This window comes from Bubalus kerabau, chromosome 2 (genome assembly GCF_029407905.1).
Source record: "Bubalus kerabau isolate K-KA32 ecotype Philippines breed swamp buffalo chromosome 2, PCC_UOA_SB_1v2, whole genome shotgun sequence".
Lineage (NCBI taxonomy): Eukaryota > Metazoa > Chordata > Mammalia > Artiodactyla > Bovidae > Bubalus > Bubalus kerabau.
In genome coordinates this window covers 112,342,109-112,357,227 of record NC_073625.1, presented here as the reverse complement: position 1 = coordinate 112,357,227, position 15,119 = coordinate 112,342,109, and the positions used below count along the sequence as shown (strand labels likewise).

The following is a 15,119-nucleotide window of genomic DNA, read 5'->3' as shown; positions in this document are numbered from 1 at the left end:
CCAATTATCCTTTCTTTATCCTGGTGCAGTTGTCCTTTCCTTCTCTCCTGGGAAATACTGCATAAGTATTAAGTGTATTAAGTAAAAATGAATGAGATTAAAAATGAGCTTTCTTATTTCCCCTTCAGAAATGTCTTTGGAAAATTAAGAAAATATTCTGATTGTTATCCCATTCAGGTGGCATGCTGGTTACTAGATCCAGATTCCAAGGAGCCGACTCTTCACAGCATAGTTTCCCGTTTTCTTCCGCATGAGCTTCCACTCCTGGAAGAAATAGAGACTGGCCAAGGAATTCAAAGTCTAGGGCTGAATGTCAGCACTGCGCATTCTGGACGATACAGAGCATCTGTAGAGTCCATTCTCATCTTCAACTCTATGAATCAACTTAATTCTTTGTTGAAGAAGGAAAACCTTCAAGGTAAAAAAAACAGTTCCTGGCACTTTTATGATGTTGTAAGACTGGGGATAGTTCTGTATTTAGCTACTCTGTCACAGGTAGATAAATTACACTTTTTTTAAAAATAGAACTTATACTTTTTATGCAAACCCTTTCTTTTGATTGTCTAGTGCAGGAGTCAACATAAATAATTTTGCTGTAAAAGGCCAGATAGTGACTAGTTTTGGTTTTGTAGGCTAGATGATCTCAGTCATGAATATTCAACTCTGCCATCATAGCATGAAAGCAGCTATAGATAGTATGAAAATGAGTGTTCCAATAAATCTTCATTTACAAAAACAGACATCTGGCCCCAGATTGGCCATATTTTGCTCACCTCTGGCTCTACTATAATGAAGTAAATTAGAGCATTTTGTTCATTTATTCCTAATTTTATATTTGAATGTTATCAAATGGTTTTAGAAATACACTTAGAATATATCTTTTATGGATTTAAAACAATGAACTATTTTCTTTGTAGAATTCTTTAACAGTTATTTTTTTTTTCAGCAAAGTGTATTCATGTGAATCTTTTTTTCCCTTGTGAGAAATAGTGTGGATTTATTGTGCAGGCTGCTGGCCCAGATTGTCTACCTTGACTTCAGAGAGCATAATATATACTTATGGTGAAAATGATGAAGTAAAACAAGGTTGGCTTCATTGTGAGGAGATATAAACCATGGATTGGCTGATTAATTAACATTACAAACAGGAGACTGATGAATTCATGAAGAGTAGGGCTTGAATCCATATTATGTATTTATGAGGGACCTTGGGCAAGCTATTTTAACTCTCTAAGTCTGGTTCTTATTTTGAAAGTGTTAAATGAGAGAGCTTAGTACTTGTCACACATTAGGCACTTGTTGCTGTTGTTCTTCCGTCGCTAAGTCGTGTCCGACTCTGTGACCCTGTGGACTCCTATGCACCACGCTTCTCTGTCCTTCACCATCTCCTGGAGTTTGCTCGGATTCATTGAGTCGGTGATGCTATCCAACCATCTTGTCCTCTGTCATCCCTTCTCCTCCTGCCCTCAATCTTTCCCAGCATCAGGATCTTTCCCAATGAGTTGATTCTTCACATCAGCATCAAAGTATTGGAGCTTCAGCTTCAGCATCAGTCCTTCCAGTGAATGTTCAGGATTGTATTAGTTGATGATTATTATTACTTCTAGCACAAACCCTCTGTGCTGCTTATAATGTTCCCCTAATATTACTGGAATAAAATAATACAAAAGGACAGACTGGCTTATTTGCTTACAGGAGACTTGATTAAGCGATGTTAATTAGCGGCTCTTCAACAGGCATTGATTGGAGTATTTCAAACTCAGCCTTTCTAAGCCAATGTAGGCAGATAAAGAAGTTGGAGTACACAGCACACCTTCCTCAGGACTACTTCTACATTCATGGACAATAATGCTGAATGAACATAGCTAATTCCCTCTTAGTCTGACTAGTCTGCCTCTAGGATAGGCATCCTGGGTAGTCTGTATAATTTCTAGACACTGACATTTGATGATGGTGATATGAATTAGTCTGTAATTTTTTAGACATTTATTGCCCATTACCAGATTTGTACGTTTTTCAGTCTAATTGGAAGGGGACTGTTCCATTACTTAAAAGATAATTTTTCACCTGTAAAAAAAAAAAGACTGACATTCCTTTTCAGAAAAGTGTAAGAGACCTTCTAGATTTATAATTTTTAGCTTTCACAGTATGTTTTCTATGTACCTTCAAAGCTTTTTTTCCCTGCAAATTTTCAGAAGTGGGTGACCTGGAGGTGTTAAATGAATTCTTGTACAGTGTTAAATATTTCTTATTCAAAGAATACATAGAATTGAAGTACATTGAAATAAGGGAAGATTTGGGAGAGAATGTGGACAACCATCACTTTTATTTGGAAATTATTATTTCAGGATACACCTGTTAGTTTTAGTAGGCCTCCAGAATCTTCATCTTTTTCTCTTCTCATCATCTTGCCTGTTGGGGAGGTGTATTCTAGCTGACTTTCTCCCAGTAGAGAGCTGATTTTTGTTTGAGTATGAATAAATATTAATAGCAGAATGTGTCTTTGCTTAATTTGACCCCAGAACAAAGTATCCTGTTCTCTTCACATTGATCAATTAGCTCCTTTTAAAGTAGTTTGAACATAGATGAGATGATTTTTTTAGGTATGGAGTGAGTTGATTTCTCTCTTTTTCAACGGACCTCAGCTGCACAGATTTATATTAGTCATAATCTTATTTTTCATTAACTCTTCATCATTGGTCCATATAGGTCCTCTTTTTACTCACTATTATTTTAATAATATAATGAGTAACTGTTAACTCACATTAACAACTCAGACATTTGTCTACCTGGGTGCTCCTCTTCCCTTATACATCGTAAGTTTTATGTTTATCATTCCCTTATTTTCTTAATATGTAAAAGTCCAAACAATATATTATTTGGTTTTGGTTGTTTTTTAACCTTATAAAACATCTGTCACACTATGTCTTGTTTTACTTACTCAGCATCATGTTAGGAAGATTCATGCGTGTTATTGCAAGTATCTATGGTTTACTTATTTTCACTGCTTTGTAATGTATCACTGTGTGTGTGTGCATGCGTGTACACACATGCATGCACGCTAAAATATATTTATCCATTTTCTTATTGATGAATGCTTAGATTGTTTCTAGTTTTGTTTTCTTTTATTTTTTGTTCTGCTATACCAAATAGTTCTCTCTAAATATTCTTCTAATTTACACGTCTCCTGCTACATTGGGTAAGAATTTCTTTTGGCTGTGGAATTGCTGCATCTTGGAAATAGGAGTATTCAACTTTTCAAGATTATGGTGAGCTGTTTTTCAAAATGGTTGTACAAAATTTGTCCTTTCAACAGCAATGTGAAAGAAATGTTTCTGATCACATTGTCTCTACTTTGCAAATTCATTGGTTGTAAAATGATTGTAATTTTTCTTCCTTGTGCTTTATTTTTGGTAAGAGAGTTATTCCAGTTTCATGTAATGAGTTGATGAATATAGCTTCTTTTTATTCTGGAGGAGTTTATGTGTCATAGGCATGATGTATTCTTTGAAAGTTTGATAGAATTTGCCTATAAACTTTGTTTGTGGAAGTATTTTTAACTACTACTTTGACTTCTTTAATAACTGTTCCGTTTAGTTCAGTCGCTCAGTCTTGTCTGACTCTTTGCCACCCCATGAATCGCAGCACGCCAGGCCTCCCTGTCCATCACCAACTCCTGGAGTTCACTCAAACTCATGTCCATCGAGTCGGTGATGCCATCCAGCCATCTCATCCTCTGTCGTCCCCTTTTCCTCCTGCCCCCAATCCTTCCCAGCATCAGGGTCTTTTCAAATGAGTCAACTCTTCGCATGAGGTGGCCAGAGTATTGGAGTTTCAGCTTCAGCATCAGTCCTTCCAAAGAACACCCAGGACTGATCTCCTTTAGAATTGACTGGTTGGATCGCCTTAAGTCCAAGGGACTCTCAAGAGTCTTCTGCAGCACCACAGTTCAAAAGCATCAATTCTTCGGCGCTCAGCTTTCTTCACCGTCCAACTCTCACATCCATACATGACCACTGGAAAAACCATAGCCTTGACTAGACGGACCTTTGTTGGCAAAGTAATGTCTCTGCTTTTGAATATGCTATCTAGGTTAGATTATTCAGTTACATCTTTTTGGTAATGTTTTAGTAGCCTATATATTTTTTAAAGAATTTATCTAAAGTATTGCTGATTCTTTTTCTTTTTTATATCTCTGGTTTGTTATGTCTTTTTCTTTCATAATATTATTGTTTAATCGCACTAGAAGTTTATCCAATTTTTCAGTGTTTTCAAAAAACCAGTTTTTACCTTTGATCTTTCCTGTTGTTTTTGTTTTCTGTTTCATTGATTTCTGTGAACTTTTATATAATCTCTTTTCTTCTAGTTCCCCTGACTTTATTTGCAGTCCTTTTTCTAAATTCGTAAGTTTGATATTACGCTCATTACTTTTCAAATCATATTTTTCTTTTTCTAATTTAAGTATTTAAGGCTATAATTTCCTCAAAGTTCTACTTTCATTATATCTTACAAGTTTTGACATGTAATGTTTTCGTTGCTTTATCCTAAATATTTAAAATTTTCTGGTGTGACGTTTTTAGATGGATAAATTATAAGATTATTTCTAATTCTCAAATAGTTGAAAACTTATTTTATACTTTTATTATTACATTCAATCTCTATTATGTTGTAGAGAACATGTTTGTATGATACCCATTCTTTGAAGTTCTTTGAGAATTGTTTTGTAACCTAAAACCTGAATTGTTGTGTAAATGTTCAGTGTGCACGTAAGAATATAGGTATACTAATTCTGGATGCAGACTTTTATAAATGTCTGTTAATTCAGTGTTGTTTAAATCATTTATATCTAATTTTCCCTATAGTTTAGGCAATGTTAATTTTGTAGCACATTTGAGACTACTTTATTAGGTGCAATCCCTGGGATTCTCCAGGCAAGAACACTAGAGTGGGTTGCCATTTCCTCCTCCAATGCGTGAAAGTGAAAAGTGAAAGTGAAGTCACTCAGTCGTGTCCGACTCTTAGCGACCCCATGGACTGCAGCCTAGCAGGCTCCTCCATCCATGGGATTTTCCAGGCAAGAGTACTGGAGTGGGGTGCCATTGCCTTCTCCAAGCAGCAGCAGCATACAAGTTTAAATTGGTGTATTTTCCTGGTACATTAAATCTGTCATTATGTTTGACTAGCTCTACCACTAATAGGATTTTTATTCTTAATCATCTGGTTTTTTGGAATGACTATGGCAGCATCAACTTTCTTTTGATTAGTTGCTTGCCTCATACATCTTTTTTCTGTCCCTTTAAATCTTCTAGATCCTTATGCTTTAGATGTGTCTTATAAACAAAGTATAGCTTATTTCTTTTTCAAACTATCAGTTTTTTCCCACAAATTTGGCAATTTATAATTATTGATGTGTTTCTGTTCATTGTGATTATTGACATATCACACTTTCCTGCTGTTGGTTTGTATTCATCTTGTTTGATTTGTATATAGTTTTTAAAAATTTATTTTATTTTTAATTGAAGGATAATTGCTTTACAGAATTTTGTTGTTTTTTGTCAATTTTTTTGTTTTTTCCTCTAATTTTGATATAGTTTATTCATAGCTGTGCTCTGTTGTGAGTGTAATGATTCTATAGCTGCAAGTCTTAGGGAATAAGTGGAGCGCTCCAGGGTTTGCTAGGTGGGGGATGCCTTCCTCTGGAAAGACTGCTCTGGCTTCAGCTTGTTACTAAACTACAATGCATTCAAGGCCTGCATTAGCTTTTCTTGGGAATTTTGGTTCAGAACAGGAGCCTGAGAATCAGCTTCTCCTTCTCTTGCTACTTCAAAGATATGTTATCCCCTCAACCTTTTTGGGGTAAGACTTCATTCACATTGCAGCCCTATTTCTTCCTACTGTCTGTGAATCCAGGCTGGCTTCCTATCACTCTTGACTCTTCTTTTTCTGACCCTAGTTCCTTGTTTCTCTAGTCGCATATCCCGTGAATTTCTGCTCTGGCTCCAGGCCTGTGAAGCCAGGCTCTGACTGCCCATATCTTCTCCTGACCATCAGAGGCTAATAGCTGTCACTTGTTTGTTTGCTTTTGGTGGTAGTTACAGGTATCATTTGGGATTTCTCCTACTGACTGAGACCAGGAATGCCTTAAAGAATATGTGTATGTGGAACTGGGGAAAACAGGCCAGGTTACACAGAGTCCTAGTGACCCATTAACACTGGAAGTAGAAATCTTTGCTGTGGATTTTTTTCTTAATAAATTTAGGATAGCATTTCCCATAGAGTGTTCTATGAACACTCACTTTTCATGATGTTAATAAATATTAAACAGATAAAGTGCTTTAGAGTCAAATGATTTCAGTCTTTTGATTAAAACAAACATTAAAATAGTTGTCTTTGTTCAGTTCTACTCAGAGCCTTTAGTATATTAACAGGCATCATGAACATCTAAGAGTAATATATAAATGCTGAAATTCATAGTATACAGTGTCTCTCAATCCCAACCTTTCTTACAGTATTTTTGAGACTAATATGCTAATGAACATACTAGGGAAACTGACTTAGAATGACTATTCTGTTGACAAATATCAGCAGATGGAAAAATACTCTGATTTCTTACTTCAGGAATCTTATCCTTTCTTCTTAGAACACTGGAAAATATAAAATCTTTATATTTAGCTTTGTGCAAGTCTGCATACCATGGGACTAGGAGTATTGGAAATTATTTTGAGGAATTAACCTTTTATAGTCAGCTTAGCAAATAAAATTGGCTACAGAAACATCATCTTGGGAGAAATGAAGTCACTTACAATTCAGACTGTTCATAAGGTTGCGTGTTTTACTCTCTGAATAGACACAGCTAGTAGTCCAAAGCTTAAATGGAAAAGTGGAAAGCACTTTAATACCTCTCACTGATGGTTTGAAAATGTGGCTCAGGAGACTGGATCTTGAAGGATAGTTTAGTAGCATCTCTGATTTTCCCAGAAAAATGCTATGTGTATAGGTAATGATGCTGAACTAGTCACTTAGCTGGTGAATTAATGTTTTTTGCTTTCTTTTTTTTTCTTCCAGATGTTTTCTGTAAAGTGGAAATGCCCTCCCAGTACTGCCTAGCCTTGCTAGAACTAAATGGAATCGGCTTTAGTACTGCAGAATGTGAAAGTCAGAAACACATAATGCAAGCCAAACTGGATGCAATTGAGATGCAGGCCTATCAACTAGCTGGCCATAGTTTTTCCTTCACCAGTTCAGATGACATTGCTGAGGTTGTATAATGGGAATAGAGAATTTAGAAAGTCATTTTCAGAGCAAAAAAATGGTTTGTGTGTATATAGTTCGTTAATGTGTTTACCTAAACACCAATAAAATGAAACAATTGGTTAACCAGAATACTTTGGAGATGTATTCCAATATCTCCTTTGTATGTTTTTATTTATGAATAGGTAGGTAGTGAAGAAGTATCCCAGAATGTGTGTTTCACGGGGAGATTTGCCTGGTACAGAAGAAGCACTCAGTAAATATTTGTTGTGCAGATGAGATCTGTAATAGAAGTTGTATAATGGTGTAGATGTTTCTCCATGAAGTTAGTCATTTCATGAACTCTTACAGCTTCCTCACTGCAAAATTAGATACTTTTCTTAGATGTTAGTGAAAAAGGGATTTGGGGACTCTTTGCTTTTTTAACCTACAATATTTTTATCGCCTTATGTAAATTTTTACATAGTTTGTCCTTTTCTCCCCAGTAGTTTGTATTGTGTTTGTATTGTGTTCTTTCCCCATACTCCACAAAGGATGGTTGAGTTGTTTTGGAAGAGTTACTGATAGATGGGCGCTTATACTTGATAGCTTTGAAGTTTTGTTGTTTTCTAGATGTGATTTACTTTTATAGCATGTTGGTAAATATTTTAAAGACTCTTCTATTTATTCCTTAACTCCTTGAATTTGGGCCACTTTATCAACCCTTTACATCTCAGTAAAATACTTCATAGTAGAAATACCTCATGGAGTTGTGAGAAATAAAAAATAAGTGTAAACTACTTAAAACAATACCTGTCTGAAAGTAAATATTCATTAAATATATAAAGGGCATAAAAATGACTCCCCCTTTAAGCCACAGAGTTATGTGTTTTTAAATAATGAGAAACTAGCTAATCATCTTCAGTTGCTAAGTCATGTCTGACTCTGTGACTTCATGGACTGCAGCACATCAGGCTTCTCTGTCTTCCACTGTCTCCTAGATTTGCTCAAATTTGTGTTCATTGAGTTGGCAACGCTATCTAACATATCTTAATGAAAGTATATAAATGAATGAGTTGAGAGAGTCGATAGTGTTCTGAATTGCCTCAGTTGGAACCCCTCTAGTATGAACTAGTGAGTTTTAGGTATCCATGTTTTAGGGAACTTCCTCTGCCCTAGATCTCTGTTCCTTGTAAGCCTTCTTTCTTTAGTGGGTGCTTACTGGCCACTTTCTAGCTTTTGTTATTGCTGCATTGGACCCTCTCCTGCTTTTTGTTCAGGGATTCTCAGGATGTAGCTTTGTGGTGGTGGAATTAGATGGCTTTTTGGATCCCTTCCTACTTCAGTATTCTCTGATTTTTGTGATCACACAATAGCCACAAAAGCTCCCATGCCACATTGCTTACCATGTCAAGAAGTATTTGGGTGAGCTTACAATCCCCGGAGAACTGAAGTCTCATTGCTGATAGTTTATTTGTTAGTTGTTCAGCACTAAATATACGTTCTTGTGTTCTTGACTGTTAAGAGCCTGGGTTAGAATTAACCTGATACTGACTAAATTAGGGTATGGACAGTCTACCTAAGATTTTTATTGCCATTACTTATTAAATGTGTTAATTCCAGATTGTCCAAAAAAATTCTTTCAACTCATGTTGAACTATATAGAGTCTTTTCTTGAATACTTTTAAAAACGTTTTCTGAATGATAATACTTGTGATTTGATTCTTGACTAAAGGGGCATAAATTTTTTGCAGGTTTTATTTTTGGAACTAAAGTTGCCACCAAATGGAGAGGGAAAAAACCAAGGCATCAAGAAAACTTTGGGTTCTACCAGAAGAGGAAATGACAATGGACGGAAGCTAAGGCTGGGAAAACAGTTCAGCACTAGTAAGGTGCTCTTTGGGGCAGTCATAGCGCAGAATCTGAACTACTGTTAGCATTTGGTGTCTTGAAAGAATGCTGATGCAATCAAAATCCAACATAGTCTACCATTTGAATTTACCTAGACAGAAACAAATTGATTTCTGGTTTAGCTGCCCACAAACACTGTGGAGACATTCCAGCATGGAAAATCTGGATTATAATATGACTTAACAGTATGTCCTTCCTATCCTTTAAAGAGTATATAAAAGTTTGTAAATTCAGACCTTTCTAGACATTATTTAATTACTGATATGTACTACTCTTAGACAGACATGCCCTACTCTCAGACTGCAGAATATAGTTTTTATAGTTAAATGAACATGAACAAAGGTATGGAAGAATTTAAAAAATAAAGAAAAAGTTAATAGAAATTTTGTTTCTTTAATTTCAGAGCAAAATAGTAAGTTTTCCATGAATTTATTTTGAGAATCTAATCTGTTAATTTCTAAGTAAAATTGAATCACAACTCACGGAAACTGTATGCATGGGCCAAAAGAGAGAAAAGGCTTAATTTTACAATTTTACTGAATGAATTATCAATGGTTGAAAGTACAGCCACATGGAGAGACCAGTCCAAGTTGCCACCCTATATAGATTCCTCCCCCAACCTTGCATATCTCATGGGGTCTTAGTTGCCTAGAAACCAGGGATTGAACCTATGACCCCTGCATTGGAAGTGTGGAGTCTTAACTACTGGACTGCTACAGAAGTCACATTCTGTAGAATTTTGACCGTAATATTATTAACTATGACTTGCCTCCCCTGGGGAAGTTTCCACAGCTTCATTCTGTAGCAAAACTTATTTGATTGCATTACCCTTTTATCTCACAAGTTTTTATCCTTGATGGCTCATTGAAATTCTGTAGCATAGAAAATTCAAAGTTTTAAAAATAGATTTCCTTGATACAAAATCCATGAAAGTATTATGGCAAAAAGGATAAAAAAAAGCAACTGGGAAACTTATAATCTCATGAGCAATGGAGAAGGAAAATGTAAAGAAAAGAGATGAGGTAAACACTTGGGTAGGGGGTGGGAAGCAGCTACTTTGCAAAGATCCAAATTGATATTACTCAACATTAACATATCTACATTTAATAATCTATACTTATTGTGGATTTATCATTATAGTGATTTCTAAAAAGTAATTTTATAATAGCTGAGTTAGATACAGGAGTTACCAAATTTAATTTTGAGACTGTAATTTTTGCTTAAAAGAGATTCTAGTTTGCTATGGAATTTGGACAAGGGTCTGATCTTACTTTATTATAATTTTTTTGGCAGGATGTTTTAAATAAATTAAGGGCATTACATCCTTTACCAGGCTTGATCTTAGAGTGGAGAAGAATCACTAATGCTATTACCAAAGTGGTCTTTCCCCTGCAGCGGGAAAAACGTCTGAATCCTTTTCTTGGAATGGAAAGAATCTATCCTGTATCACAATCACACACTGCTACAGGTAATGAAATTTTAAATGTGGATAATATCCAGGTTTGCAAAAAATATTCATATGTAATATTTGCTTATGACGACTGGGGAATTCAAGTGTTCGTCATTGGATTCGGTGAAGTTTTATAAACGTTTATGAAAGACATGTGAGTGCTAAGTCGCTTTAGTCATGTCCGACTCCTTGTGATTCTATGGCCTGTGGCCTGCCAGGCTCCTCTGTCCATTGGATTTTCCAGGCAAGAATGCTGGAGTGGGTTGCCATTTCCTCCTCCAGAGGCTCTTCCCAACCCAGGGTTTGCACCCATGTCTTACATCTCCTGCATTGGCAGGTGGGTCCTTTACCACTTGTGCCACCTAGGAAGCCCAGTACTGCATCCAAAGCTTGGATGGATATTACCTAGATAAAGAGATGAAATTTAGTCTAAAGATATAGTTCCTTCTTTCAAGTACTCTATAGAATAACTTGGATGTCTGAGATTGGATGAGAGTATACTCAGGAATTAAATCTTTATTTGAATTAATGATCTTCTGACTTTAGTCCCAGCCCTCTCCTAAATCACCTCAGAGTCTCTCCAGGTTGAATCTAAGTAGGGCTGTGTGGCATCTGTATAATAAGGAGTGTCTTATTTTACTCAAGAGAAGAAAGTGGTAGAGTCTGTTGTGTGTCTCTCTCGGGATAAGTATGCATGTAACCTCATGAAGGAAAAAACATTCTTTTTCTAGGTGGTGTACAACCCTACATATTTGCCAAAATGCAATGTGCAGTAGAAGAAAGGGCAGCATTATCTTCTTTGTAGAGGAGGCATTTTAGTTTGGTGGTATGGAATGTGGGCCTTGAGACCACATTTTCACAAAGTTTGAATTTTGGTGCTTTGAATCTTACTCAAGGTACTTAACTTCTTGGTGCCTAAGTTTCCTCATGTATGAAACAAAAGAATGAGAGTCCTACCTCACTGGGTGATCCTGAGGGTTAAATAGGCCAATATATGTAAAGTGTTTAGAGTAGTGCAGGGTACATGATCAGTTGTTGCTGTTATTGAGACTGAGGGCACCATCAGGAGCTGCTTTTCTCTCTGCTTGCATAGTCTGTGTTCTAAACAATTTCTCTTTCTCTTCTTCCCTATTTAGCTAACTTCTTGGTGCTTCTGCCTGTTTCTTGCACTGTTTTAAATTTCATTTTGAAACATATGCTAATGCTGTAAACTTATGTAAAATAAATCCTGTTGGTAAAGAAACAAAGTCAACCTAGAGTTTTCAAAGCAAATTTATTTGTTGCTTATAAAGCAGAAAATCATCAATTCCTTGTTTTTCTGATTGGTTTTCATTATACTATGCCTGCACTTAAAGAATATTGTAGAAACAGAAACTTATGTTAGTACAGTAAATTCTATCATTATAGAATTCATCTCCATGAAACTGTTCATGTTTTATAATTTATTTTTGCGATTTTATTTGTCCATCAGTGCTACCTCATTAATTCAAAGACTAGACCTGAGTATTAAGTATTATCATAGAAAAGAAGGCAGTGTACTTAAAAAGAATATTATATTATCATAGAAAAGAAGGCAGAAAGAGACTTGGATTTTTTTCTGTACTACTTGTTAGCTTTGTAAAATTGAATAGGCCATTTAATGCTGCTGCTGCTGCTGCTAAGTTGCTTCAGTCGTGTCCGACTCTGTGCAACCCCATAGATGGCAGCCCACCAGGCTCCCCCATCCCTGGGATTCTCCAGGCAAGAACACTGGAGTGGGTTGCCATTTCCTTCTCCAATGCATGAAAGTGAAAAGTGAAAGTGAAGTCGCTCAGTTGTGTCCGACTCTTAGCGACCCCATGGACTACAGCCTACCAGACTCCTCCGTCCATGGGATTTTCCAGGCAAGAGTACTGGAGTGGGGTGCCATTGCCTTCTCCCATTTAATGCTAATAAGTATGTTAATATCTACCATTAATTGTTATTTAATTTGCTAAAATTAAATAACAAGGGCATTATATTGAGTTTATTTAGTAAAACTGTATCTGAGATACTTAAAATGTCTGATTCATCAAAAGAAGATGGAATTATATGCAGAAGCTGGTAGAGAGCCTGTTACAATGAAGAGTATCATAAAACAGAATTTTTGTCTTACTGTATGTGTATTATAAAAACTGTGGTAACAATTACCCAAACTTTTTGAACAACACTTGTGTTTTTGGAAAATTCATCCAATAAGTAGATAAATAAAATTTAAAATATTTAGGGGAAAATAAAGCCACAAGCATTAAATCAAATTGGTTTCTGTTTCCTAGAAAATTTATTGGCCACCTGATTCTGGTTTCTAGCCATGTCAGTGCTATCTACCATTGATTCTTGTGATAAGTGATGAGGAGGAGGAGGAGAAGGAAAACTGGCCAGGTGGTATCTAGAAAGTAATGCTGTGTTCACCATCCTTCACTGCTACTCCATCTCCTGCGTTAGTTAACTCCTGTGGCCCCAGTTGTCCCTGTTCAGGACTCAGTTGCTCTTCTGCTTCAGATCTTTCTTGTCTTGTGCATTCCTGGCTTTTAAATTCTTCGACAGTCATTTCTCCTAAGATCCATTTGTTTTGTCTTTTACTCATTAGTTAACTGCTAGTGTTTTATGGTGCTAACTTCTGGTACTTGTTTTAGTGTGGAAATAGTATGATTTATCATGGGATTGTTTCTGTAGGAGTTAATATTAAACACTGTATTATAGCTGATTCATATATTCACTTACATCGAGATTGTTCTTTAGTTTAAAAATAATAGAGCATGCATTTTAGGATAATTCAGACACAGTATTTATGTTAAAATAAATGTCAGATTTCCCTTCCTCCCTTACCCCCCTAATTTTATGTCTTCATTCTGCTTAATTTTAGGACGAATAACCTTTATAGAGCCAAATATTCAGAATGTACCAAGAGATTTTGAGATAAAAATGCCAACAGCAGTAGAGGAAAGCCCACCTTCCCAAGCTCTAGGCAAAGGCCTACTTCCTATGGGCAGGTAGACGCTTATTTGTCTTCATTTGTGTTAATATACTTTTGGGAATATGAATGGCTCAAATGTCTTTATTTATGTTAATATACTTTTGGGAATATGAATGGCTCAAAAACAGCCTATTGGGTAAAATAATGAAATTAGTTTAAATTTCCATTCTAGGCATACACATTTCTATTTCGAGCACTACCCATTTCAAATCCTGAGTCTGTCTATGAAGAAACTAGTTGGCAGTAAAAAGCTGAAATCCTGGGTCCCTATTTATATCAACCAGCACTGTATGCTTCTTTGTTAGATATTAAAGGGACAAGTTTAGTAATGTCTGAAATATCTCCCTTCCTGACATCTCCATATGCTCACAAAAGGAAGAAAAAGCACAGATCATTTATATTAGATACAGTCAATGAGATTTATTGAGTTGAGTGAAGCAGTTTGTGGGAAAGGTTATTACAGAAAAATACCTTACGTCCTGTTCAATTGAATGTTTGCTGAACAAGGTCTAGTATCTTTATTAAGCTTTAAAGTGGGTTTCAAATAAGGCTTTTACATTTCTTAGATGGAAATATTGACTTACTGAAAAGCTCAGACCCTTTTCATGTGTTTGAGACTACCTCATGTCCAACTGATGGATGTTTTTTGCACCAACAGAGGAGGAAAAAAGAAGGACTGTGGCATGAACGCCGGGCGCCAGACAAAGGTGGAAGAGAGAGCCTCAGACAGAGGAATGCCCTTCTCGGTCAGCATGCGACATGCCTTTGTGCCTTTCACAGGTCAGGTGACTGATGCTGGTTTTGAGCTTCTTATTGCTGTAGGAATGGTTTTCAAAGCACTGATAAAGCAAATTATGAATAAGACTCAGAAGAATGCATTGTGTCCGCCTTTCCTCTCTTTGGTGGAGCCTATTTTTCCCTTTTTTATTGCCGGATTTGTAAGTCACTCATAATTGTCTTCATGATCTGTTCTGTGGGAAACTTCTGGGGCGTTTGCTCAGCATCCTGTTGAAATCATGTTATCCTCTGTCTTTGTCAACCTTTTTGTAGAATCCAGTGAATTTTGTTAGTCCTCATCCTCTTTGACTTCTCTACAGCATTTAGCATTCTGTCAACCCTCTGTTTCCTCAGTTTTGCTCCTCCCTTGACTTCTAAAGGCACTTTTTTTTTTGGTCTCTCTTTAACTTGTTTTGCTCTTTTGTTTCTTCTGCAGTTCTCCCCACTGCTGCTTCCTGTTGCATGGTGTAGCCCTCAAGGCTGTCTGTCTTCTGTCTGACCACTCCTCAGCACTCATCATCAAAACCTTTTTTAGTCATGATCTAACTCCCAAAGCATCAGCCCTATTAATACACATATTTGCCCTTTTATCTTTTGCCATCTGGCAGGTCTGGGTGAGTACAGTTAACCAGCTGAATTTATTTAGTTCTGTCAGAAGTTTATATTCTAAGGCTAAAATCATGTCTATGATAGTGTCATTGCCATTTGACAGTTTTCAGTTTTGCTTTTTAAGTATGAATCACCAGCATTTTACCA

General features: G+C 36.3%; 1 protein-coding gene across 5 annotated transcripts in view; it reads left to right on the top strand.

Moving 5' to 3' along the window:
- Window positions 1–15,119, top strand: part of POLQ (DNA polymerase theta) — a 103,468-nt gene that overhangs the window by 65,987 nt on the left and 22,362 nt on the right. For 4 of the 5 annotated variants that reach the window (XM_055568335.1, XM_055568334.1, XM_055568332.1 and 1 more), the window contains 6 exons: window positions 178–418; window positions 7,066–7,259; window positions 8,985–9,122; window positions 10,435–10,609; window positions 13,476–13,602; window positions 14,245–14,366. In XM_055568335.1, the coding sequence (XP_055424310.1) occupies window positions 178–418; window positions 7,066–7,259; window positions 8,985–9,122; window positions 10,435–10,609; window positions 13,476–13,602; window positions 14,245–14,366 (997 nt within the window). Of the gene's footprint in view, window positions 1–177; window positions 419–7,065; window positions 7,260–8,984; window positions 9,123–10,434; window positions 10,610–12,885; window positions 12,992–13,475; window positions 13,603–14,244; window positions 14,367–15,119 lie in introns of those variants that run through there. The other variant, XM_055568337.1, reaches the window with a different exon arrangement.